Consider the following 27915-nt stretch of genomic DNA (forward strand, 5'->3'; position numbering starts at 1 on the left):
TCAAGAAGGGGATATAAAAGGCCCAGCATCCTTGTCCCAACTCAGGACAATGCTAAAGGGCCATCCAACTTTGGAGTTTCCTGTAGGGTCCCCTGGGGCCAACCTTGAGACTTCATGGTAGTCCAGCTTCTTCCCTGCCCTATCCTGCTTCCTTCCCCTCCTTTCCGTGGTGTTGATCCCAAATGCCCTCTCCCAAACCCTATGGCATGCTAATCTCACTCTCAGGGTCAGTTTATCCACTTTGTTTATCCCAGGGAAGCCGACAGTTCTGCTGATAGCTCCAGCTGTCAGACTGTCTTTATTGTATGTGTGGGGTGTTGTTTATTTATTTATATTTTAGTAATCTCGATACCCAACATGGGGCTTGAACTCACAACCCCCAGATCAAGAGTCGCATGCTCTTCCGACTGAGCCAGCCAGGCACCCCTGTGTGTGTGTGTGGTTTTTTAAATGTGAGAATATACAAAAAATTTATGTAAGTAAGCTTTTTATGCCGTGTTGGACCTCTTAAGAATGAGTCAAATATACTATGTTTGCTAACTACAATTCTTTCATAAAGTACAAAGATGTGTCCAACAGCAAGATTGACGTTTTCAGTGAAAATTTAATTTCTATAAAACATGACTAAGTTTTTAAGTGGGTATACATTTATCAAACATTTTTTATTTCTTATGGGCTACTTTTTATTGATATGTAACTTACATAACATAACATGGTTTTTAGTATACTCACAGAGCTGTGCAACCATCACCACCATCTAATTCCAGAACATTTCATCACTCTGTGAAGGATCCTCATACTCATTAGCAGTTATTCCCTATTCCTCCCTTCCCCCAGCCCCAGGTAACCACTAATCTTTTTTTTTTTTTTTTTTTTGGTCATTATGGATTTGCTTTCGCTGGGCATTTCATATAAATGGAGTCATACAATATGTATTTCAGAGATTTTATTTTTAAGTGATCTCTACACCCAACGTGGGCCTCAAACCTACAATGCCTAGATCAAGAGTTGCACGCTCCACCGAATGAGTCAGGCAGGTGCCCCGATAGGTAGCTTTTCGTATAATGTCTTCAAGGTTCATTCATGCTGCAGCTTGTATTAGTACCTCGTTTTTTTTAATGACTGGATAATATTCCATTGTACGGATGGATGCCTTATTTTGTTTTTCCATTCCCCGTTGATGGACGTTTGCGTTGTTTACATTTTTTAACCGTTACGAATAATGCTGTTGTAGATATTTGTGTACCAGTTTTTGTGTGGACATAGGTTTTCATTTCTCTAGGGTATATATCAAGGAGTAAACTTTGAGTCAGCTGGTAACTCTAACATTTTGGAAACTCTTAAACTTTTCCAAGGTGGCTGTACCATTTGACAATCCCATTAGCGGTGTATGAGGGTTCTAATCTCTGCACATTCCTGTCAACACTTATTGTCTATCTTTTTTATGTTAGCTAACCTAGATAATGTGACGTGCCATCTTTTGTGCTCTTGATTTGCATTTCCTTAACCGTAGTGGTGAGCATCTTTTAAAAAATTTTTTTAATGTTTATTTATTTTAGAGAGAGGGAGAGAGACAGAGCGAAAATCAGGAAGGCGGGGTGGGGGGGGGTCACAGAGAGAGAGAGGGAGACACAGAATCCAAGGCAGGCTCCAGGCTTCTAGCTGTCAACACAGAGCCTGACGCGGGGCTCGAACTCACGAACCCCGTGAGATCATGACCTGAGCTGAAGTCGGGACGCTTAACCGACTGAGCCACTCGGGTGCCCCAAGTATCTTTTCATGTGGTTATTGACTGTTCTTATTTGGAGAAGTGTCTATTCAGACCCTTTGCCCATTTTTCAACTGGGTTGTCTTTTTGTTGAGTTTTAGGAATTCTTTATGTATTCGTGACATTAAACTCTTCTCAGATACATGCTTTGCCGATATGTTCTCCTACTCTGTAGGTTGTCTTTCACTTTCTGGATAATGTCCCTTGATGTGTAAGTTTTAAATTTTGTTGAGATCCAATTTTTCTGTTTTATCTTTTGTTACTTATGCTTTTGGTGTCATATCTAAGAATCCCTTGCCAAATCCAAGATCATGAAGATTCACCTCTATGTTTTTCTTCTAATACTTTTATGGTTCTAGCACTTATGTTCGGGGCATTGATTCATTTTAGATTTATTTTTATATATGGTCTGAGGAAAGAGGTCCAGCTTGATTCTTTAGTGTGTGGAAATCTAGTGGTTCGAGCACCATTTGTTAAGACTGTTATTTCTGCGTTAAATGTACTTGGCACCCTTGCCTAAAATTGGCCACAAATATAGGGTCCATACCTCTTTTTAATGAGAGATGTTTACTAGTGTTTTTTAATTTCTTCATTATATGGTATTTATAGTTTGTATTTATCCAAGGATTCCTTAAGTCTATGAGACGTTGTACATGTTCTTTTTATACTAAAAGAATTAAACATGACTGTACATTTTTCCTCGAGAGAAACTTTTCTGGCTAATCTATAACCTCACAGATATATAAAAGCAGGAGCCTTTTACCCATCCAGGTCCCTTTGCCTTTATGCCAATAAAATTATCTAAGGCCAAATTCAAAGAACTTTTATTATCTAAAAAGTTGCTAATGATTAAAATCAATAACATGTCATAATTTCTTTATTTTTTACTCTGAAAGTAATAAAGTCATATTCTAGAACTTTCTAAAATTAGAGATAAGGAGAAAACAATCCATAATTTCACTCTTCAACACAATAACCATTAGCATTTTTCATCATTTCTCTCTTTCAGACTTCGTACTGATTCCACTTAAACCAGGGAATGTGAACTTGGATAGTATACTGGGTTGAATAGTGTCCCCCCCCCCCACCAAAAGTTATGTCTCCCTAGAACCTATGAATATGACCTTATTTGGAAATGAGGTCTTTGTAAATGAAATTAAGTTAAGACGAGGTCACACTGGATTTGAGTGGGCCCTAATCCAATATGACTGGTGTCCTTATAGAAAGAGGGAAATTTGGACACAGAGATGCACAGGGAATGCATCATGTCACAAGATGGGAGTGATGTAGCTACAAGCCAAGGAATCCCAAGGATTGCCAGAAACCACCAGAAACTAGGAAAGGGACATGAAACAGATTCTCCCCCAGAACCTCCAGAAGGAACCAGTCCTGCTGACACCTTGGTCTCAGACCTCTAGCCTCCAGAATTGCGGGAAAATACATTTCCATTGTTTAAGCCACCTACTAAGTGGGATGTTGTAATGGCAGCCCAAGCAAGCCAATACACCAAGGAAACTAATAGGGGAAAAAGTTCCATGATTTTCACAATCCCCTAACTGAAATTTAACATTTCTGTCAATAGAAATGTAGGCAATAAACTACAGTCGTATTTTTTTCTTTTCTTCTTTTAAAATTTTATTTAAATTCCAGTTTGTTAACATACAGTGTAATATTATTTTCAGGTGTAAAATATAGTCATTCCACACTTCCATAAAATACCCTGTGCTCATCACAATAAATGCGTCCTTAATTCCCATCAGCTGTTCAAACCATAGTAGTATTAATTGTACTGTCACTTTGTCACCCATAGAAATCCAGATATTGTCATATACCACTAGAGTTACTGCAAGTACCTTAAAATATTGTTTATACCGTTTTAAATATAGTAGTTATGGAGACTCCCACTCAACTTTGTTATTTCATGTGTTAGTATAAGAGGCATATGATTTACTATATCAAAAAATTAATTCTTTTAATATTTTGATAGCTATCTTTTAGTATAATTAGTCTCCTTGGTAATTTTATACATTTTATTTTATGCATTAAAAAGATTATTCTGAAAAAAATATCCATAGGCCTTACCAGGCTAAAAGAGTTTCAGAATCCTTGATTTAAGCAGTGAAATTTGCATGGAGAAACAAGAACATAGTCTTGAGAAATCTCTCAGGGGAAATGAAAGTCAGTGGAGTTTTTCAGCCTACCATGCAGCATGGACAAAGGTATCAGATCCACCCAGACCTTGACAAATTATCTTTCCCATTTAGAGGAATCTTCCCTCCCACATCCTATTCCTTTGTTTGTTTTTCGGTGTGAAAGATTATTCAAGTGCTGAAAGCAATTCCAACTTTGCTTGAATTTATTTGGAGTGTCCTTGGATTTCTTTACATCTTTTCATTTGCTTTTTGCTGTGTTTGTAAATTTACATCCTAAAAGACAACGTGCTGTTTTGGGACTAAGAGATCTTCACCCTTACTGTTTCCACCAAAGGACAGAAGAATGTCTGCAGGTTAAAAAAGAATAACGAAATCCTGTTAAAAACTAGTAAGAATGTGCCCAAGACATATTGTATAGAAGAACACAAACTGCCTGCAGAATACACCGTGTAATCCCATCTGTGTAACAAACTAAAATAGAATACCTGCATGTGTGTGTAAAAGATCTGGAGGGGCATCTGGGTGGCTCAGTTAAGCATCGGACTCTTTTTTTTTTAACGTTTATTTATTTTTGGGAGAGAGAGTGGGGAGTGGGGGAACAGAGAATCCCAAGCAGGTCCATGCTGTCAGCTCAGAGCCCCATGTTGGGCTCGAACTCACAAACCATGAGATCATGACCTGAGCCGAGATCAAGAGTTGGATGCTTGGGGTGCCTGGGTGGCTCAGTCCCTTAAGTGTCCGGCTTTGGCTTAGGTCATGATCTGGCAGTTCACGAGTTCAATTCCCACATCGGGCTCTGTGCTGACAGTTCAGATCCTGGAATCTGCTTCAAATTCTGTGTCTCCCCCCCCCCTCTCTCTCAAAAATAAATAAACATTAAAAAAAAAAAAGAGTTGGACACTTAACCAATCAGGCACCCCAAACATTCAAGTCTTGATTTCAGCTCGGGTCATGATATCACAGTTGTGAGATCAAGCCCCATGTTGGGCTCCTGCTTGGGATTCTCTCTCTCTTCTCCCCTTTCCTGCTTATGCTCTCTCTCTCTCTCTGTCTCTCAAAATAAATAAAAATAAACTTTAAAAAAAGAAAAAGATCTGGAAGAATAGACATCAAACCATTAACGGTCTTTTGGGGGTGGAGAGTAGGATTGGGTAGCAAGTGAATGGGAGAGTTTCACTTTTTCTATATTTTCAATTTACAGTTTATGCAGTAAGGATGTATTCATTATTTTACAAATCAGAGTTTGATATAAAGACTGAAAATCATTTTCCATGTGGCTATTGGACCAATCTTGGGACTATTACAACTTTATGTATTTTTATCTTATTTCACCTCTCCCAGCTGACTAATTAAAAAGCATTTTTTAAGAATCTACTTTGTGTAGGGTGCCTGGGTGACTCAGTCGGTTAAGCATCCAGCTCTTGGTTTCGGCTCAGGTCATGATCTTACAGTTTCGTGGGTTCAAGCTCTGCATCAGGCTCTGCACTGACAGTGCAAAGCCTGCTTGGCATTCTCTCTCTATCCCTCTCTCTGTGTCCCCCACGTGGGCTGTCTCTCTCGAAATAAATAAACTTAAAAAAAAAAAAAAGAATCTACCTTACGTAGGAAATCCCTCACATTTGTATTATACTGTATGGTTTACACCTGTTTCTTACAACTCTAGAGGTAGTATATTAATTAGGATTATATTGGTTTCGCGTGACAAACTCAATTAAATCTATCTTAAGCAAGAAGGAGCATTTGGTAGAACAGTATTTCTTGAAATGATTAATGTTCATTCTACCTTTTGATTTTATTCATCCTGTTTTACACAGAAGAAAACCTTCTCCTCAATGTTGACGTGTTATTTTTATCAGAAGTTCAATGCATACATTATTTATAAGCTTCTTATATATGCTTATAGTGCTTTAAAAACAAAATCAGAATCAACTTCTAAATTAAATAACCATATATTCAAAACAGTTCACATTACTGAATGATGTTTGCTGAACTATAATCACCAATGTTGGAGAAAAGTAGAAAAATATGGCCTGGTTTAGGCTCTTTATTTAATCTTGTGTGTGATTTAGTTTCAATAGTATTAACATATGCAGGGAGTGCCTGTTCATATAAGCTTACCACACCAAAAATACAAAATGATATTAATAGTTTCAAGGTTTTGTTTATTTGTTTGGGATGAGACTTAATACTTGACAAATCTTTGCCAGAGAGCATTCTCCTGAAGTCAATTTAATGAGATGTCACTTAATATCTTCATAAAATTATCTTGTTCCTTTGCAGTTAAGTTAGTGTCACTTAAATCTGAATCAAATGAATATGTAAAACAATTATTACTGGAATTGGTAACAGTAAATCCTATCTGGACTTCAAGTTCAATATTTCAGATGTTGAAAAAATTGTCCAGGGGCACTGGGCTGGCTCATTCGGAAGAATGTGCCACTCTTGATCTCAGGGTCATGAGTTTGAGTCCCACGTAGGTATAGAGATTATTTAAATAAATAAATAGCTTAAAAAAAAAGTCTGGTTTTAGCCCAGAACTTTCTATTAGATTACTGAAGTAAATAAGTAAATATCCAAATGACTCTATCACATAACTTTAAAAACAATTGACCATTATTCAGTTTTCTGTAGAAACTTACATTTCTTATTGGACTTGGAACATTAGGAGCACTGTGAAACTCGCTTTTGGATTGCTTTCTGTGATGGCATGCAACCTTCAAATATGCCATGAGTGTATTTTTTCATGTTATATGGCAGTCCTTGTCTTCTTCTCATTAGCCTGCAACAGCTAAAGTAATATGTTACTGCATCTCATTATGTCATTTTTCTGATGTCAAGTGTAAAAGTAAATTTATCAAAAGACAATAAACTAGTTTAATTCTGTTTCAGTCTTTCAGTTATAAAGCACTGCTACAAGAGTGTTATTTTTTTAGGTTTATTTATTTTTACTTTTTTTTTTTTTTAGTTTATTTATTTTGAGAGGGAGAGAGAAAGTGCATGAATGAGTGGTGGAGGCAGAGAGAGGGAGAGAGAGAATTCTAAGCAGGCTCCATGTGCTATCAAGCGCAAAGCCCAATGTGAGGCTCGAACCCATGAACCATGAGATCACGACCTGAGCTGAAATCAGGAGTCCGATGCTTAACCCACTGAACCATCCAGGCGCTCCAAATGTGTGTGTTTTTTTTTAATGTTTGTTTACTTTTGAGAGAGAGAGAGAGAGGGTGAGGGAGAGAGGGAGAGGGAGGGAGGGAGACAGAGGATACAAAGCAGGCTCTGTGCTGACAGCAGAGAGCCTGATGTGGAGCTTGAACTCACAAATGTGAGATCATGACCTGAGCTGATGTTTAACTGACTGAGCCTCCCAGGCACTCCTATTTGTACTTTTTAATGTACAGGTTTCAATGTAGAACTTGAACTCACGACCCCAAGATCAAGAGTTTACTGAGGTAGCCAGGTGCGAGAGCATTGTCTTTATAATTGATGATTATAAGACTACATGGCTTAGTGCTAGAGCAATATTGCATTTAAGTCATAGCCTAAACAAGTATTCCAATCTTTTGTGATACTGCTCAAAAATATGCATGTGAGAATAGATTTTTTTTTAAAGTTTATTTATTTTGAGAGAGAGCACAAGCAAGGGAAGGGCAGAGAGAGAGGGAGAGAGAAAATCCCAAGCAGTCTCCGCACTGTCAGTGCAGAGCCCCACTTGGGGCAAGGCCCCGGTTCCATGAACCGTGAGATCATGACCTGAGCCAAAATCCAGAGTTGGATGCTTAATGGACTGAGCCACCCTGGTGCCCCAACATGATAGATCCTTAGTGTGGCCAGGAGAAGATATTTGGGAGCAGAGGTCTTTTCGCTGAGGGTGCTGCCTATAGGCAGGTTCACCCACGGCAATGGATAGCCTCCCATATAAATCCTCAACCCAGTTCCCTGGAGTGATCTTTGAAAACTAATCTGATCATGTCACCTCTTTTCTTAAAGACTTCAATGACTCCTCACTCCATTAGGATTCAGCCTAAGCTCCTTAATGAGATTTGTCTTTCTGGTGTCATCTTAAGCAGAACTGTTTAATACCTTCCCTATCCAAAATGAAATCTTGGTTTTACCTTTGCAAAGTCCAAGGTCTTTTTTCCACATATCAAAGGCAAACTCAGGCTTTTATGTTTAAAGCTACACAAAGAAACATGGAAGCTTTGAAACAGTGGGATATTTGTGTGTGTGTGTGTGTGTGTGTGTGTGTGTGTGTGTGTGTGTTTTAAGTGGGGGTGGGATAAGGGCAAAGAGTTGCATTCAAAATTTCCATATAAGTTTTTTAGACAGGGCTGAAGTTACTGGGCTTCTGAGAACCTAAAACTTTGGTAAACACATTGGTTGCTTACCCTTTTGTTGATCAAATGCCTGCCTAAACATTGTGAGAGGGGAGCTTAAGGTTTCTATAACCCTTCAGAAGAGGCCCTTCCAACTTGAATACCTAGAGGCAAGGTGTTTCAAGACCTTCCTGAACCACTTTGTCCCCCCACCCCTTTTTTTTCTTGCACTCTTACAGTTTCATTCTTTTTTTTAGGAAATACTGGTCATGTTCCATTGAATTGATTTCATGACTTAATGTTTCAAAAATGCTATGGTAGGTAATCTGCCTATTAAAAAACATAATATACATAAAAGTGCCTAGTTCACAACAGGTGATCAATAAATGTGAGCCTTCCTTCTTTTCTCTGGGCAGCCAGACCTAACCTTAGCTACAATTTATACTTTGCGTTTTGACGACATCTGTATGTGTGATGCTTATGTGTGTAATGTTTATGAGTAGATGGTTATAATGTTTGTAATTAAGTAAACTACAGACTCATTAGTTTGGGCTTCTCAGTATCAATGCTGATTTGATCTGGGCTGATGACAAGCAGTTAGTCACCTTTGACTATTCACCAAGGAATTTATAGGATTCTGGGTCATGTTTAATCTATGACAAACTAACCAACAATCCAAGAAGTAAACGTTTTTAAAGGATTGCTATACATTGATTGATTGCTAACATGAGAATATGACCTTACATTTATATAAAACATACTTTTCCATGTACTTTCACATGTACTGTTTTTTATATCCTGTAAACGGATAGAGTTACACGTTTGACTTTATTCAGATTCAGTTTTTTGGCAAGAATAGTTCATCATAGGGGCCACTGGGTGGTTCAGTCGGTTGAGCATCCGACTTGAGCTCAGGCCATGACCTCATGGCTCATAGGTTCATGCCTCACGTCAGGCTCTGTGCTGACAGCTCAGAGCCTGGAGCCTGCTTCAGATTCTGTGTCTCCCCCTCTCTCTGCCCCTCCAGTGCTCATGCTCATGCTCTCTCTCAATAATAAATAAATGTTAAAAAAATTTTTTTTAAAAAGTATAGTTCACCATCAATGATTATACTTTCGTTAGCACACATGTAATGTCTGCTTGTTCCTTTTTGTTATGCTAGCAGCCATTGATTGTCATTGCCTACCTCTATTATTCTGTTAGGGGTCACCACCTTCCCATTTTGTTTTTGTGTTATTTCATTTTGTTTTTCATTACATTGACTTATTGATGAAACCAGGCTAGATATAGTGAAGATTGTCTCCTTGGATTTAGTTGTTTCACATGTTATTTAACTTGTTCCTTTGTACCCTGAAAGTTTCTGTAAACTGGATGTTAGAGGTTAAATCTTGAATAGATTCAAGTGAATATTTTTGATATGATGACTTTGTAGGTGGTATCATGTACTTCATATTATGTTATGTTAGCAGGTACATATTGTCTGCATGCACTTACTTTATTAACTTTTTAAGTAATCTCTACATTTAACATGAGGTTCAAACTCATGGCCCAAAGATCGAGAGTCGCATGAGTACTGACTGAGCCAGCCATGTGCCTCTGCGTGCACTTACTTTGAAGGCCCCTGTCCAAATCATGTCAATGCCCATCAAAGTGTACCTATATTCCACATTAAAAAGTTTTGATGGCAACCTAATTTTTAGAAGGTTTTCAAAATAATAATTTTGGGGCACCTGGGTGGCTCAGTTGGTTGAATGTCCGACTTTGGCTCAGGTCACCATCTCAGGGTGTGAGAGTTTGAGCCCCATATTGGGCCCTCTGTTGTTGGCACAGGGCCCACTTCGGATCCTCTGTCTTCCTCTCTTTCTGGCCCCCCCCCCATGTGCTCTCTCTCTCAAAAATAAATAAGCATTAAAAAAATAATAATTTAATATTTTAAATTTAGTTAAGAACAAAAGTTTCATTTTGTTTCTGGAATTAAAACTGATTATCATATATATTACATACAAATTATATGTGTATTATATATACTACATAATATATAATAACTACATGAGATAGTTTTCAGTTGATTCGTTAATATAATCTTATTTTTGTAAACCTTTTTTTTCCTTTTTATTATGAAGAATTTCTAACATATACAAAGGTAGGCACAACAGTATAATGAACAGTTCGTATGTCCTTCTTCACCACCCAGCTTCAGCTTATGGTTAATGTGTTTCATCTAGCTCCACATCCATTCCTCCCTTCCCATATTATTTAAAATTTTTAATTCAGATATAATCCACATAAAATCCACCATAAAATTTACCCTTTCAAGTGCACAATGCAGTGATTTTTAATATAATAACAAAGTTGTGCAACCATTACTATTCAGTGATTCTTAGTATATTCACAATTATACCACTATCACTGGTCTCTTATATAGATTTTTCCTTCCAAATCTCTCATTTTCCTTTGTAATTTATTTGTTGAAAAATTTGATTATTCTGTAGAATTTCCATAGTCTGGATTTTGCTGTTTGTGTCTCTGTAGTATTTTTTTTTTTATATTCCTCTGTCCTCGGTATTTCCTATAAATTGATATAGATATCTGATGAGATTCAAGTTCAATTTTTCTACAAGACTACTTCATACTTATGTTTATGTTCTAGAGGCATATATATCTCATCTTTAATTTTGTGATGCTAGCAGTGGGTAATATTCAATAGGTTGATCTCTGAATGTATTAAGGGTTGAAAAATGGTGATATTGTATTGTTCTTTATTTAGGGAGTACTCCTATAAAAAGAAAATTTCCTTCATCTACTATTTGGTTTACTCAATGGTACAATTTCTTTAGAAAAATTAACATTTATTAATTTTGACTTTCATATTTTAGAGCCATAAATTTTTTTTTCAAGTCTCAAACATTTTCATAAGCAGTGCCTTATAGTGCTTACAAGGTAAAACACCTGCTTTGAGGGACTAAAAGTAGGAAAATAAGGAGGCAGGACCACTGGTGACATGAGATTTGACCAAAAGCATACGTATGCAGCCTCAGCTACAGCAGATTTTTTCTTTTTTCCTTGCATCACATAAGGTTCTCCTATGTAAAGGTTTACAGAAAAAAAAGAAAAGCCACCGTACCTAAGAACCTTGAAAAGTTGTTTTCTCTGAAGAGCATATATGCTTTTCCCTTATCATTCATAAACATCTTTAATAATCTGTATTTTCCCACTTTGCATTGCCCCCCCCCCGTAAGTTCATAGCCAAGTTTTCTGTTTAATTTTGGAACAATAATTTGACAGTAATAATTTGACAATTATTTAACAATAAGAATTTCTGAACTGTACATCTGCAGTTTTCCTCAATCTTCATCTTCCGTACCTATTTCTGTGTTTCTTTCAGGTGATTCAGATTTTCTACTAGCAAAAAAGGGTTTGATTGGACAAAAACATTTTCATAGCCATCAGTCATCCATGAAATTACCTTTTTCCTGGTACTCTTCTGATAGGTGTTATTTTTAAAATCTTTACTAACCTAATAAACCAGAAATGGTTTCTCATTGGAGTCTTAATTTGTATTTCCAGGATTACTGGTTAGCTTCAACACTTTTTTATGTTTATTAACCAAGTTTAAAATTGATTGCTTGGTAGGTGGCTGGTGTTTAATTGAGGAGCTCAGCCACTCAATTCAAAGACAAGACAAATGAAACCCAGACTACCTCACTTTTATATTTAAGCTATGACTCCGCCTCTGTTTTTTTCCTCCTCCAACAGAGCCCTTTGTGTGTGTTAACAGGGAAAGGGGTCTCAGTCTGCACAGCCGGTGAAACACTGTATTGCCCCCAAACATGTGTATTATGTTCACAGCCTAGTTCTGATTTGAGTACTTATGGGAAGAGTTCCTGAACCCTAACCGCCGCTGGAGGACCGACTATCGCCGGGACTCTTTCTGCAGGCGTGGCCTCTCTTGCTCGGCCTTCGATTGGCCCTCCTGATCCCGCAGGACTCGCGACGCGGGCTTGCTTAGCGCGGTTGATGCGTGTGTTGAGTGGCTGCTTCTGCCTTTCTCTCTCTCCACTTTTTTTTTTTTTTTTTTTTTAGCCATAGCTATGGTTACCACGTCTCTCCCCGCCTCCCTCCACCTGCCAAGAAGGCGACTGGCCATTGGCTGCCTGTCACCAAGTAAGCCAGTCATTGGTCGCTGGTGAGGACAGGGCGCTCCCCCTACCCCAGTCTCCCGGGTCTCTTGAGGAGCCCAGCAAGGAGGCTCCGCTAGTGCCGCCGGGCCAGGGGCTGCCGGGACCCGGCTGCCGCAATCGTTAGCGGGTCATGTCGGCCGCCCAGGGCTGGGACAGGAACCGCCGGCGGGGAGGAGGCGCCGCAGGCAGTGGCGGCGGCGGCGGAGGTAGCGGGGCCGGCGGGGGCAGTGGGGGCAGCGGGGGTCGGGGGACTGGCCAGCTCAACAGATTCGTGCAACTCTCCGGGCGGCCGCACCTGCCAGGTGAGTCGTGGGACAGGGTCCTGCCAGCTTGCGGGCGCGAAGGGAAGGCGACTGCTACCTTTTCTTTTCTCCCTGGCTTTCTTTTCCTTGGGAGGAGCAAAGGCAGGCCCCACGCATAGCAGAGGAACTGGGGCTTAGAGAAAAGGAAAGGTGTCTTTGAGGTCAGGGACGGAGCAGGAACACAACGAAAAGAAGCATTTTTGCTTTGTTGAAAGCTCTGTGCTGAGAGTTGTGTTTTCTTTTCAAAGGAGAGGCCGATGTTTCATTGACATTCCCAAATGTTTCGGTTACTCTGTTCCCAGTCTCATCCTCTTCCGCAGTTTGATCCTGTAGAAGGAGGATATTGGCGCCTAGCTGTGGGACATTATTTTTTAAAGGGTGCTAAGTTGAGAGAAGAGGGAAGAACATTCCAAAGAGTGTTTTTGTAAAAACCACCTCGAGTGTTTAAGAGTTAGGCATTCTGAGACTAGAAAGGAGGAGGAAAGGCGCGGGGAGGGGGGTAGAGGGTGTTGGGATGTGGATGGGGAACAGAACCAAGAGAATTAGGAAAAACTAGTTAAATTATTAATATTTTGCAATGTCCAGAGACAGAATCGATAACGTGGTCTAGATTTTAAGGGGAGAAAAATGAAGATCAAGAATATACTTGGTGACAAAATTATGATAAAAGCAGCTGATTGAGAATTGGAAAAATGTATCCAATGTGATTATTTTACGTTTTGGCCTACAATTTCCTATCCTGGAGTTCAGATGCTTTAAAAAACAAATCAGATCGATGTGTGTGTGCAGACAATTTTAAAGAGGTACATTTGTAAGTGAAGTGTAGTAGAGGGAAGATAGGGAAGTAAATATTGCACAGAATGTCAAATATTATATTGGGCAAGCGTATTTTTTTTACCTTGAAGAGAACGATCAGGAATGATGTGTTAATCATTCACCATATTGTTTGTGAATAATGTTGATTCTATCAGTGATATATTTGCTTAGCCGGTGAGTTTTGAGAACATGATGGTTTTTGAATTCATTTTAGTACCATGCCTGTGGTTCTAAGTAGTCAAAAATTATTTGATTAATTTGTAGACAACAAAGGGAATTTTGCACGTTCAATGAGACAGTTGCTTGCTGGTGATGAGGTTATTGATGTGTGTTAGAAATGCACATTAACCATTTATATGTGCCATTAAAATTAACATTGAAGCAGTTGTAAATAGTCAAATATATAATATACTAGGAGTTGAGTTTGAGGTGATAGTATCAGACTGGGTATTCTAGAACTGCTATATATGTGATCTTTAACATGAAAAAGAAAAAAGGAGAAATCCTTTTACCTACCTCAAATTAACAGCAAAAACTTCTATTTTTGTGTATTGACAGATTAGAAGATAAATCTCTTACCAAAGACTATTACCGGTTTTCCCTCTACCACTGCGATCTTTAGGTCTTTGATCTCAGATTAATTATACCATGGACTTCATATAGGCATTCCCAGGCTCCAAGAACCTAGTTGGTGCACTTCCTCACTGCCACCACCAGATGGCAGTGGAAGCCATGCTTTCTGATGTGGGGCTTAGGTGTGGAGCTATTTCTGCGTTTCCTTAGCACACAAGGCCAAGAACAGCCATTTGTCCAGAGGGAAAGATAAAACGTGAAAAATTTAAACTGTGAGAATTCATGCAATGGGATGATCAGCCTCTTCTCTCTTTCTTTTCCTTTTGGTTGGTGCTTCATTCTTCCTTCCCCAAGTAGGCAGCTTCTGTCATTTCTTTACTATCAGAATTGGGAACATCTGCCATCTCAATATATTTCAAATTCTTTTACACCAATTAATTATTTTCCCCAACATTGCATTTTGACTGTCCCCTCCCCCCACACTCATTGAAAGGTTGTATATTGAGGTGTTTAAGAAGATTTTAGGTGCTGGTGAGGCATAGAAATATCTAGGCCTGTTTTATGGCTGACCCTGGAGGTTAAAAAAGGATTCTTTTTTTTTAAGTTTTTGTAGCTAACTTTCTCTCTCCATTGACATCTAATCCCATTTTCCATTTTTTGTCCGGCTCTACCAAGACTGCCAGATACTAAGCACCCAGAACCCTTTCTTACTTTTTGCACGCAGACCCTCCATCTAGTCCCTGATGAAACCAAACAAAACACTCTGGTCTTCCTGGAGTGTTCTTGCTCTCTCCTTCAGTGGTAGCATCTTTATCCACGCAGTTACACAACCTGAAACTTGGGCATCCTCCTTAAATTTTCTTCTCCCTTGTATTTCAGGTATAATTAATCACCAAGTTCCATTTATTTTATTTCTGCTCTATAACTCCAGCTCATGCTGCCATCATCCCTCACTTAGGTCTCCTGCAGTTTTCTAAGCAGTCTTCCTGCTTCTCCTCTTGCCCTGCAATACCTATAGCACACTCATCTTTTGCAAGCGCAAATCTATTCTCATCTCTGCTTACAACCCTTCGCTAGCTTTTCATTGCTTTTAGTGTAAGGCAGAAATCCTTAACATGACCTAAAAGGCACTGCATTGTGTAACTCTTGAGTTAATTTTACATCATACGGTCTTGCTCTTAGATCGTTTTCTGCTACCTTAGACATATCATGCTCTTTCTGCCACGAGGCCATTTCACATGCTAGCCCATCATCCAAGAACTCTCTAACTCCACTTCTGTTTTTTGGCTTTTAGGGGTTTTTGTTTTTGTTTTTTAGCTTCTCTTCCATTAGAACTTAAGTCGATCACACTGTGTTTTCAGGGATGCCTTCTTTGACCTTCTGATTTATTCTCTTCTCTCTATACACACTTATAGTGCCATGTGGTTCTCCTTGGGCATACTTATTTATGGGTGATTCCTTGATTTGCATGATTTGACACTCTTCGTATATGCACACACACTAATTGTGTATATACGTCTGTACATATGTACATGTACTTAAATTCTAGATGGATGCATTGGCATTATATGTAAGCAATTAGCTTCTTGTGAATTTGATTGATTAGTGTGGTTCAATCCTCTACAGCCCCATTGACTCTGGACAAATGGATAAAATCAAGTTCTTACACTTAAAAGTAGACCACACTCTGCATTCATGGTGACAGCACAAATGATAATTTTGTGAAACCTTGTTTGAGCAGCTTCTTGCCTTTTTGCTGTCTCCTAAAATGCAGTCGTGATTTTGTGTTTGTCCCATAGGCCAAGACATTCATAGCTTGTTGGTCCTGGATTTCTAATTCATAATCTCTATACACATAGTAAAGAAAGAACAGGGAACATTTTTGTAGAATAGGTATGCAGAGGTAGAGCTCAGGGGCACCCAGATAATGGAGATGATAGAGTGCAAGTTACTATTGTGATTTCACGGTGTCAGTTTGATTAAATGTATTACCTGCGATGACAGTTAGACATTGCTGCTAATGAAAGAACTGAAAAACTGACAAGGAGAAGGAAATATGTAACAACTGGTAAAGCTGGGCAAAAACAGTACTGATAACTTAAAAATGTGAAATGTGATATATGTTGCTGATATAAAATCCAAATGGTACAAAAGAGCATATGATAAAAGGCAAGTTTTCCTTCTACCTTTGACCCCAGCTAATTGGCTTCTTTCCCTAGAAGCAAGCAATGATAAATTTTGAGTGTACGTGCGTGTGTGTGTGTGTGTGTGCACGTGCATGTGGAAAGAAATGGTAGCATTTCTTTGTTTGGATGGGCATTTAAAATGTTTACAGTCTTGCTAATATAAATGATGATATGATGAATATCTGTCTATATATTTTTGCACATGAGTGAGTCTGTCTTTAGAATAAATTCCTAGAAGTGCGATTGCTGGGTCAAAGGATATGTACTATTTAGATTTTCATAGATATTGTGAAATTGCCTTCCATAAAGATTGTACCAGTTTATGTTTCACTGTTGGTGTTGGAGTGCTTGCATCCCAGACCCTTGATAATAGAGTGGGTTATCAAACTTTCTAAAATTGCCAATTTAATAGGTGTATTTTTCTTCATCTTTTCAATAGGTATAAGAACCATATTTGTTAACTTTATTTATAACATCTGCTTATAGTTTTTATTCATCTGGTTATATTTTTTGTTCATTTTCTATCAAGATGTTTAATATTGTTTATAGGAAGTCTGTGTTTTAAGGAAATTAGTTGTCTTTGCTATGTGTTGAAGGTATTTTTCATAGCTCATCATTTGGCTTTTGACCTTGTTTATGGTACAGTTTTTCAGCAGAAATTAAAATTCTTTTGTAGTTGTAATTATCATTCTTTTTTGGATTTTAGATTTTGCATCATAAGAAAGGCCTTTCCTATTTAACTATTATTTCTGATTAAAATGAAAATTCTTGTTTTTTCTAGGTACTTTTATAATTTTACTTTAAGTTAAATGTACTTATCTATATAAAATATAAATTATGTAAAGTGTTAAGGTAAGAATCCGACTTTTTTCTAGGTGGCTACAAGTTATTGCAGTATTAAAATACTGTCTATAGGTGTACTTGATTCCTACATACAATTTGAGGTTCTTACTGGGCTTTTATCCTGTTTCATTGATCAGTTCACCTATTTATACCTTAATGACCCCATTCTTTGATTATAGTCTGTTCTTACTCTACTTGCCAGGGTTTTCCTGGATAGTCTTGCTTGTATAGCTCCTCTCCCCCATGCTGTTGATATTTTTATTGATAGAACATTATAGATTGATTTAGAGATATTTGATGTCTTTTTGCGGTTCATTCTTCTGTTCAAGAGCAGGGAATATATTCATTTCTTGTTCAAGTCTTCTTTTGCATCTCTCAATAACATTTAAAAATTTTTTCATTAAGACCTTTCACATTTCTTATGTTTAGCCCTTGGTATTTTATCTTTTTTGTTGCTATTGTAAATGGAGTTTATAGTTTTATTATATCTTTTATCTTGTTTGAATGTGGGAATGCTGTTAATTTCTGAGTGTTAATTTTGTATCTAGCCACTTTTAGAATTCTAATACTAGCTAGTTTCCCAGTTGTCTTTTTAGAGTTGTGGGGTTAAATAACATATCATTACCAAATAAAGATAATTTTATCTGCCTCTTTCCAGTGTTTATACTTATTTCTTCCTTTTGTCACATTATTTTGGCAAGTACTTTCCAAAATATATGAAACAGTAAGAGAGTGGATCTTTGTCTTATTCCTAAATTCATTGGGTGTTTTTGGTGCTTTCCTGTTGGAATGTGATCTGACTTCAGATTGAAGTGTACGTATTTAATCATGTTAAAGTAGTCCACTGTCACCATTTTATTAAGATTTTTTAATACAGAAGTAAATTTCATCTAAAGCGTTCATCTATAGCTTCTTTGAAAATTACATAATTCTTATCCTTTGATCTACTTTTGTGGTGAATTGTACTACTGGACCATCCTTGCATTCCTGAATCAATTCACTTTGTCACAATGTATTACTATTTTAAATGTGCTGTTGGGTTCTATTTGCTAAACTTTATTTAGAAATTTTGTATCACTCCTCATAAGCTAAATTGCTCCGTAGTTTTTGGTTTATCTTTGTTGGATTATGCCACTTTCATAAAAGTTATTTCAAAGTTTTGTTTTTTTGTGCTTTTAAATTTGTTTTCTTTCTATCTCTGGCTAAATGGCATTGAAGTTAAAGGTTTGATTCAATTGCCTGTGAAATCTTTGGACCTTGAGTATTTGAGGGGAAGGAAAACTATTTGACAAATAATGTCTACTTTTATGATAATTTGGCTGCTTACAATATACATCTTTTAGGGGGAGCTCTGATAATTTTATTATCCTAGAAAATAACCCATTTCATCTAAGTTTTTAAAATTATTTTGTGTGAAGTTGAACAGATACTCTTTTATGATTTAAAAAAAAAATTTCCTGGGGCGCCTGGGTGGCGCAGTCGGTTAAGCGTCCGACTTCAGCCAGGTCACGATCTCACGGTCCGGGAGTTCGAGCCCCGCATCAGGCTCTGGGCTGATGGCTCAGAGCCTGGAGCCTGTTTCCGATTCTGTGTCTCCCTCTCTCTCTGCCCCTCCCCCATTCATGCTCTGTCTCTCTCTGTCCCAAAAATAAATAAACGTTGAAAAAAAATTTTTTTTAAAAATTAAAAAAAAATTTCCTGTGTTTTTTTCTTGGTTCTTGGATTTTAGAACCAGCTCTTGGATTTATTTAAGTTAGTTCTACTATTTTCTTATTTATTACTTTTTTCTTTCATTGTTTTAAATCCTTCCTTTAGCTTTTCTTAGGTTTTATTTTGTGGTTGTATTTCTGTCTTTTTATGTTGGATGCTTAATGCTCTTTTCATTCTAAGTGTTTAAATCATAAGAATGCTTCTAAATACTGCTTTAGTTGTGTTCTGTAGGTTATAGGCTTCCTGTTGTAGTTATTTTCTAAATATCTTGCAATTCCATCAATTCCATTTTTTATTTATTTTCTTTAGTACAAGAGTAGTTAATCCCTTTATTATTATTATTTTTTTAGCCCCCAACTCCCTAGTTAATCCTTTTAAACTCTTTCTTAACATTTCCATTTCTGTTTTCAGTAGCTTGAGATATACTTCACATGTCAAACAAACAATTCACCATTTAAATACCAGGGTTTTTTAATATAGCCAGATATGTGCTGTTATTATCACAGTTGATTTTAGGACGTTTTCATCACCTCAAGAAGAAACCTCATATTTTTTAGCTGCACCTCCCTTATCCTCTTGCTTCCATTCCCCACCCCACCCCCACCCTAAGCAACCGCTACTCTACCTTTTGTCTCTATAGATTTCCCTATTGTAGACTGTCTCATATGAATGGAATCATATAATATGTGGTCTTTTGTGACTGCCTTTTTTTACTTTGCATAATTTTTTCAAAGTTCATCCATGTTAAAGTGGTGGATATCAGTACTCCATTCCTTTTTATGGATAAATAATATTCCATTGTATGGATAAACCACATTTTGGCTATCCATTTATCCACTCATGAGCATTTAGGCTATTTCTACTTTTTGGCTGTTAAGAATAAGACTGCTATAAATTGTGTAGAGATTTCTGAATGAACATATGTTTTCATTTCTCCTGGGTATATACCTAGGAGTGAAATTGTTAGGTCATATAGTAGCTCTGTGCTCTATGTTTAATATTTTGATTAACTGCCAAACTTTTCCAAAGTGGCTGGAATTTTACATTCCTACTAGTAGTGTATGAGGGTTCCAATTGCGTCCACATGCTCTCATCAACACTTGTTGTTATCTGACTTTTTATTTGTACTTATTTATTTTTATTTTTTTTAAGTGTATTTATTTATTTTGAGAGAGAAAGAGTGAGGAGAGGTGGAGAGGGAGGGAGACAGAATCCCAAGTAGGCTGTGCACTATCAGCACAGAGCCTGATATGGGGCTTGAACCCAACTGCGAGATCATGACCTAAGCCAAAATCAAGAGCTGGACGCTTAACCGACTAACCCACCCAGGCGCTCCCCACCAAATTTTTAAAAATTTATTTTTAGAGAGAAAGAAAGAGTGCACACATGTGAACAGGGGAGTGGGGCAAAGGGAGAGAGGGAGAATCCAAAGCAAGCTTCACACTCATCATGGAGCCCCACAGGAGCTTGATCCCATGACTCTGAGATCACGACCTGAGCCTAAATCAAGAGTTGATGCTCAACTCACAGAGCTACCTAGGTTGCCCCTGCCTTTTCACTTTTTTAATTGTGTTATTTGAAGTGCAAAAGTTTTAAATTTTGGTGAAGTCCAAAACTAAATAAATAAATTTTAATGAAGTCCAGTTTATCAATATCTAAAACTCTTGCCAAATCCAAGGTCATGAAAACTTATCCCTGTGTTTTTTCTAAGAGTTTTATATAGCTTCCCTTTTACATTTATGTTTGATTCTTTTTGCGTAAGTTTTCATGTTTGGCGTAGGGTAGAGATTGTCTCAGTTGGCTGCCCTGTTGTCCCAGCACCATTTGTTGGAAAGGCTGCTCTTTGCCCATGGAATAGCCTTGGCATTTCTGTCAAAAATCAGTTGACCATAAACATTCAGGTTTATTTCTGGACACTTGATTCTATTCTATTGATCTATATGTCTGTCCATGTGCTGTTACCTCACTGCCTCCCATGCTTTTGCTCTGTAGCAAGTTTTGAAATCAGAAAGTATGAGTCCTCTTACTTTATTCTTTTCCAAGATTGTTTTGACTATTCTAGGTACCTTGCAATCCCATGTAAATTGGGGAATCAGCTTGTCAGTTTATATGAACTCAACTGAGATTCTTACAGAGATTTGTGTTGAATCTGCATATCAGTTTGAGGAGTATTACCATATTAATAACATTAAGTCTTCCAATCTCGAACATGGGATGTTTTTAATTTATTTAGACCTTCTTTAATTCTTTCAACAATGTTTTATGGTTTTCAGAGTTCACTTATATCTTGCTTGCCTTTCTCAGTCCTCTTGTCCGTGTCCTTTACTATGTTTTCAGCAGTGTTTGTACTCCTTTGTGTTGTATTCAATGAAGATTTCATTTCTGTGTCGGTTTTATTTTTTCCTTCCATTTCTTTCCTGCTTTCAACCTGCTTATATTTCATCTCTTCTATGGTCTATCTTCTTTGAGTTAGAATCTCTTAAATTTTTTCTGCCTTTGAAACATCATTAATTTTGGTTCAGTATGGTTTATTGTCTTCCACTTCTTACTACCACAATTATAAAAGGAATAGAAGCTCATTATTAAAATTTGGTAAGTATTGAGTGAGAACTTGAAAATCATCCATAGTAATTCCGCTTAAAAACCACTATATCAACATTTTGATATTTTGCTTTCCTTTTAGTTATCAGTGAATTGTTTTTTCTTTAATACTATGTAAGTAATTACATATCACTAGCAGCAACTTGGATTCTGTTAAAACTGTTGTGTATTTAGGGGCGCCTCAGTGGTCCTGTTGGTTGAGTGTCCATCTCTTGGTTTCGACTCAGGTCATGATCTCGCAATTCACAGGGTCAAGCCCTGTGCTGGGCTCTGTGCTGACAGCATGGAGCCTGCTTAGAATTCTCTCTCTCCCTCTCTCTGTGCCCCTCCCCTGCATGTATGCACTGTCTCTCAAAATAAAAAAATAAACTTAAAAAGAAAAACAACAAAAAAATAACCCAAAAGCTGTCGTATGTTTAAATATTTTACTCATAAACACTCATTTATATTTTCTATTATTAGGAAGAGTCTGTTTCTCAATTTATTATATGAATAACTTTTAGGTTTTCTTCTAGCTGATGTCCTATTTTATTTCTTTTATTTTTAAAAAAAAATTTTTAGTGCTTATTTTTTGAGAGAGAGAGAGACAGAGACAGAGAAAACACATGCATAGGGGAGGGGTGGAGAGAGAGGGAGACACAGAATCTGAAGCAGGCTCCAGGCTCCCAAGTTGTCAGCACAGAGCCCGATGCAGGGCTCGAACTCACAAACTGCGAGATCGTGACCTGCGCCAAAGTCAGATGCTTAACTGACTGAGCCACCAGGCACCCCATGTCCTGTTTTATTTCTCTCAGTTATAGCCAGGCTTTCAAAAAGAATAGACTCTGTTATTTATTTTAATTTCTTTTTTTTCTCTTCAATCTATTGCAGTCTTGCTTCTGCCTCCTTCATTCCACTCAAGTGCTCTTGTTAAGGTAATAACTTCCTAATTGTTCAACCCATTGGATACCTCTTAGTCTTCATCCTACCCAACTTCTCTAGATTTTTATTTTGACTACCTCCTGTGCTAGAGCCTAGGAACCCATAATTAGACAAAGTCTCTATTCCTGAAGAGCTCTTAGTTATCCTTTTAGCTCTTGAACTTCTCATTAGTTTTCCTTTATCTGCCCCTTAATATTAGTAGCCAAGAATATATCTGTCTGTTTATTTGTTTTCCCTTCCTACTCTTGTATTCTCCCTGGGTGATGTTATTAATTTCCTGACAATGCCTAAATCTGTCTCCAACCCAGACCTACTTTCCTGTTGGACTGTTTGCCTGTGGCTACTAGACATTACCACCCAAGTTACTGACGAGTACCTTAAATTCAGTGTCCAAAAATAATTTCATCATCTTTCCTGCCAAACCTGTTCTTTCTTCTTTGCTCCTTATCCTAACTAGTTTCATGGCTAATTCATCCATTTAGTGACCCAAGCCAGAAACCTGGGAATCACAGTAGATTCCTTCCTTTTGCTCACCTCTTACCCAATTGGTCACAGTCTTCTCAATTTCTCCTCCTTACCCTAACTCTTCAGTTTGTCCCTTTCTATCTCTCTAACCTCACCATTGATGTCTTTGATTTTATATTTCAGCTGTATAGAAGTATTTGTAGTTAGTTGCCTTAAATTCTTGGCAAAGGGTAGGTTGGAGAGAGAGATTTTAAAAAATGTGTAATTTACTGTAATACTACAGTACATTTTATTTCTTCTTTCTAGAGTGCCATTCTCCTAATTGTCCTCTAAGACCCATTCAAGTGTACCTTATACAACTTTTTAAAATTCTCTCTCTTTTTTTAAATCTCTTTTTTAATACAAATAGGTTATTTGTAATGAGTAGGTACTATGTGTCTGGCCCTGTTCAAGGTGTTTTATAACCATTAACTTATTTAATCCTCATAACCTTGTGAGGAAAATAACTTTTGCATCTTCTTCTCTGATGAGGAACTGAGGCTTAGAGAGAAGCTACATAACTTGCCCAAAGGTATATAGCTAATAAATGTCAGAGTTCAGATTCAGACCAGTCTGTTGGACTTCAAAGCCCATGCTATTGTGCCCCTTCTTTGTGTCACCACCTTCCTTTGTATATATATACAAAGTGTGTATCACAGTACTGATGTATACTGAATTGCAATTCTCAACTTACCTGCTTGCTGACTATGGGTTCCTTAAAGGCAAAAGTAATGTCTTACTCTTTACCGTATTCTGCAGAGATTAGAACAGTGTCCAGCTCATTACTATGCTTTTAGTAAATGTTTATTGAATGAGTTGGTAATTTTCAATGTCTGCAGGTATTGATGCAAGAGAGTTATTTTACGTTACATAGTCTAAAATAGATTTTCTTTACTGAGGTATTTAGCACATACAAGTTTTGTATGGCTTTTCTAAATATTCTTTTTTTCCGAGTAACACTTTTATGTTGAACATTATCATAAACAGTTGTACCACTCTTCCATCTGTGCCTTGATTCTGTCCCCTCCTGCCTTTCCAGAAAATGTACATTATGTCCTGTGTCTTCAACCTTTTTCTCTCCATCAAATCATTCCTATAGCGTTACAGCTTTAAGTTTTATGTCTTCTAATCTCTCCTTTTCCTTTTTTGTTTTTAAGTTTATTTATTTATTTAGAGAGAAACAGAGAGTGTGAGCAGGAGAGGGGCAGAGAGAGAGAGGGGGAGAGAGAATCTCAAGCAGGCTCTGTGCTATGAGCCCAGAACCCAATGTGGGTCTCGAACCCATGAGCTGTGAGATGATGACTTGAGCCAAAATCAAGAGTCAGACACTTAACCCACGGAGCCACTCAGGTGCCCCTCTCCTTCTCCTTTGATAGCCAAGTTTGTGAAAGCATTGACTAGAGTTGCTGTCTTAATCGCCATACCTCCCCATCACGTCTTTGAAGTAGGTCTTGTTAAAGTCACAGAATGACTAATGTGTTATCAAATCAAACGAATGTTTTTCAATCTCCATTTTATTGGATCTCTCTTCATTTTAAAACATCCTTTTCCGTCACTTTCTAGGTGTCGGATCTGCTCTTATTATGAGTCTGGCCTCTCATACCCAGTCTTAATTTTGTCAACTCTTCCTTTTCGACCAGGCCTTAATGTGAGTTCTCAAGTCATGATCCTATGCCTCCACCCTTTTTTTTTTTCAAACTTAATTTTAAGTATTCTCTTCCAAATCCATGGTTTTCAATTTCTATCCATATGCCAATAAGTAAGGCCACTTTCTAACCTCTGCCCAAATCTCTCTTGAGGGCCATATACTTACTGTCTTCACGTCTTCACTTACATGCCTTATATCCTTCAAGTTCTGCATGTCTAAAACTGAATTTGTGACCTTTCCTTATTCTAAAAGGGAAGGGAAGCTATTGGACAGTTTTAAGCAAGGGATTGATAAGATGTGATTTACATTTTTTTAATGTTTTTTATTTAAATTCCAGTTAACATACAGTATAATATTAGTTTCAGGTATACAATATAGTGATTCACCGCTTCCATATAATACCTGATGCTCATTACAAGTGTGCTCCTTAAACCTCATCACTTATTTAACCCATCCCCCCACCTACCTCCATTCTGGTAACCATCAGGTTGTTCTCTATAGTTAAGAATCTGTTCTTGGTTTGTCTCTCCCTCTCTTTTTTCCCCTTTGCTCGTTTGTTTTGTTTCTTAAATGCCACATATGAGTGAAATCATATGGTATTTGTCTTTCTCTGACTGACTTAACAGTCCAAGTGTCTGTTGACTGATGAATGGATAAAGCTGTGGTATGTATATGTGTACACACACACACACACACACACACACACACTGGAATATTACTCAGTCATAAAAAAGAATGAAATTTTGCCATTGGAAACAACGTGGAGCTAGAGAATAGTATGCTAAGCAAAATAAGTCAGTCAGCAGTTTACATCTAAAAAATTTTTTTTAAGTTTATTTTTCAGAGATGGAGATAGAACATGAGCAGGGGAGGGACAGAGAGAGAGGGAGACACCGAATGCGAAGCAGGCTCCAGACTCTGCGCTGTCAGCACAGAGCCCGACACGGGGCTCAAACTCACGAACCGTGAGATCGTGACTTTGAGCCGAAGTTGGAGGCTCAACTGACTGAGCCACCCAGGTGCCCCAGCAATTTATATTTTTTAAAACTCCCTCTAACTGCTGGATGGAGAATGGAGTGTGGGAATTGGCTAAAGTGAAGCATAAAAGCCATTTAGAAGACTTGTAGTTGTCTCCTCAAAGGAATATGGTGGCTTGGACTAGGGTATAGTGGTATAGGTGGTGAGAAGTGATTGAATATGAGATGTATTTTGAAAGTAGCATTTTTTTAAAGTTTATTAATTTTGTGAGAGAGACCACACGTGTGTGTGTGTGTGTGTGTGTGTGTGTGTGTGTGTGTGTAAGCAGGGGAAGGGTAGAGGAGGGAGAGAAAGAATCCTAAGCAGGCTCCGTGCTTTCAGTGCAGAGCCCGACTCAGGGCTTGATCTCACGAACCATGAAATCATGACCTGAGCCAAAATCGAGAGTCAGATGCTTAACCTACCGAGTCACCAGGTGCCCCTTGAAAATAGCATTAACAGGATTTACTGTGAGGTATGAAGAGAGGAATCATATGTTTCTGTCTTGAGCAACTGGATGGATGATGGTGTCATTAAATGAGATGGAACAGACGGGAAGGAGCAGGATTGTGGGGGTAAGTCAAGAATTTTGTTTTGGCTATGTTAAGCATGTGATGCCTGTATGACCTCCACGTGGAGAATATGGGGTAGGCAATTTTCATATATAAATCAAACTTAAGGGAGAGGTAGAGGGTCAATATATAAATTTTGGAATTATTAGCATATAGATGGTATTTTAAAGCTGCTGGGCTGGATGAGATCACCAAGGAAGATTAAATAGAAATAAGGACAGACGACTAACTTGAAGGTGGGAAGGAAAGGAGAAGCAAGCAAAGAAGGTCAGTAAAATAAGAGGAAAACTAGGACTACTTGATTTCACAGAAGCCAAGAGAAGAAAGCCTTTCAAGAAGGAGGGAGAGGTCATCTTGTTCAAGGCTCTAAAATGGTGGACTCTAATACTACGGTGCTCTAGTTACCACCGTCGGTATGGTAGGCTTTGGTGGGCGGGCCTATGGACCTATGAACTGTTTATAACACAGTTCATATCACAAACCGAGATATAAATTTAGAATTTTGAAGCACAGCCTAATTTTTAATAGCCTCTATACTTTTTAAGGTTCACTTTGTTTTTCCTTCCTGAACTATTTTTTTTTTTTTTTCAACGTTTATTTATCCTGAACTATTTTTAAGACCTTTTTAAAAGCAGTTTTTTAGTGGTTTTGAACCCTAAGATCATTAGACCAGATTACCAGTTATCTATACTGAGCAAACTTGTAGAATGAATAAAAGTTATGCTCAGGCTAAAATATGTAAATATGATTTCCTGTTATTGGACTCATCCTAGCCTATCCCCTAATATCTTTTCATAAATTTTATAACTAAACACTACATAAATATGGTAAAATCAAATAGTATACAAAGGAGACAAAATTTCCCTTCTGCCCTAGATCCCTAGTTCTCTAGACTGTCTCCAGAGGAATCATCTGTTAAGAGTTTCTGGTGTACCTTTCCAGAAATAGAATTTGCATATGTATGCATATAGATACATTGTATCTTCATTTTTAAGCAATTAGAGTACAATATAAAGTATTCTTTATGAACCTATCCTTTTTTTTAACTAAAAATATATTTTGGGGGTAGTTCTATATTACTATTTAGATTTTGATTGATCTGATTGATCTGATTCTTCTTCATGGCTGAAAGTATTGTGTTATATGGATGTACAGTAATTTACCATTCATGCAATAGATACTTATTTAAACTGTTCCTCATCTACAATTTGAAAATATTGCTGGGGCGCCTGGATGGCTTGGTTGGTTGAGTGACTTTGGCTCAGATTGTGGTTTCACGGTTCATGAGTTCAAGCCCTGCATCGGGCTCTGTGCTGACAGCTCGGAGCCTGGAGCCTGCTTTGGATTCTGTGTCTCCCTCTCTCTCTGCCCCTCCGCCACTCATGCTCTGTCTCTCAAAAATAAATATTTAAAAAAATTTAAAGAGAGAGAAAACATTCCTGCAATGCATAGTGATAAATACTACCAACTTACCCATATGATGTCTGTTTTTAAAGTTTTCTTCAAGTTATGGGACTAAAAACTCATGCTTCTATTTATCCCTTTATTTTACTCAACTTTCCCATCCATTTTGTCTGGGAGTGTTTAGGTTTAATCCTCATAATAATAACACTAGGAACTTTTATAAACATAACCCAGTGAGGAGTAGGTACTGTTATTGTTCCCTTTTCACAGAGAAGGAAGCTGAGACCCAGTATTTCTTGTCTAAGGCCATTAGCTAACTAGAGACAGAGCCAGAATTTGGAACAATCAATGTGGTTCTACAGTCCATGCTCTTAACTCTGTGCTGTATTCTCTGCTGCCCGTCCTT

General features: G+C 37.7%; 1 protein-coding gene across 2 annotated transcripts in view; it reads left to right on the forward strand.

Annotated features, from left to right (window-relative positions):
- The first annotated feature begins 12456 nt into the window (after positions 1 to 12456).
- KLHDC10 (kelch domain containing 10) overlaps positions 12457 to 27915 on the forward strand; it is a 60135-nt gene continuing 44676 nt past the window's right edge. For both annotated transcript variants that reach the window (XM_047095212.1, XM_047095213.1), the window contains exon 1: positions 12457 to 12714. In XM_047095212.1, coding sequence (XP_046951168.1) covers positions 12543 to 12714 — 172 coding nt within the window. In that variant the 5' untranslated portion in view covers positions 12457 to 12542. The remainder of the gene's footprint in view (positions 12715 to 27915) is intronic.

The sequence above is a fragment of the Lynx rufus genome, unplaced genomic scaffold (assembly GCF_022079265.1).
Source record: "Lynx rufus isolate CCGP_SWC_20201006 ecotype Redwood Valley unplaced genomic scaffold, mLynRuf1.p SCAF_4, whole genome shotgun sequence".
Lineage (NCBI taxonomy): Eukaryota > Metazoa > Chordata > Mammalia > Carnivora > Felidae > Lynx > Lynx rufus.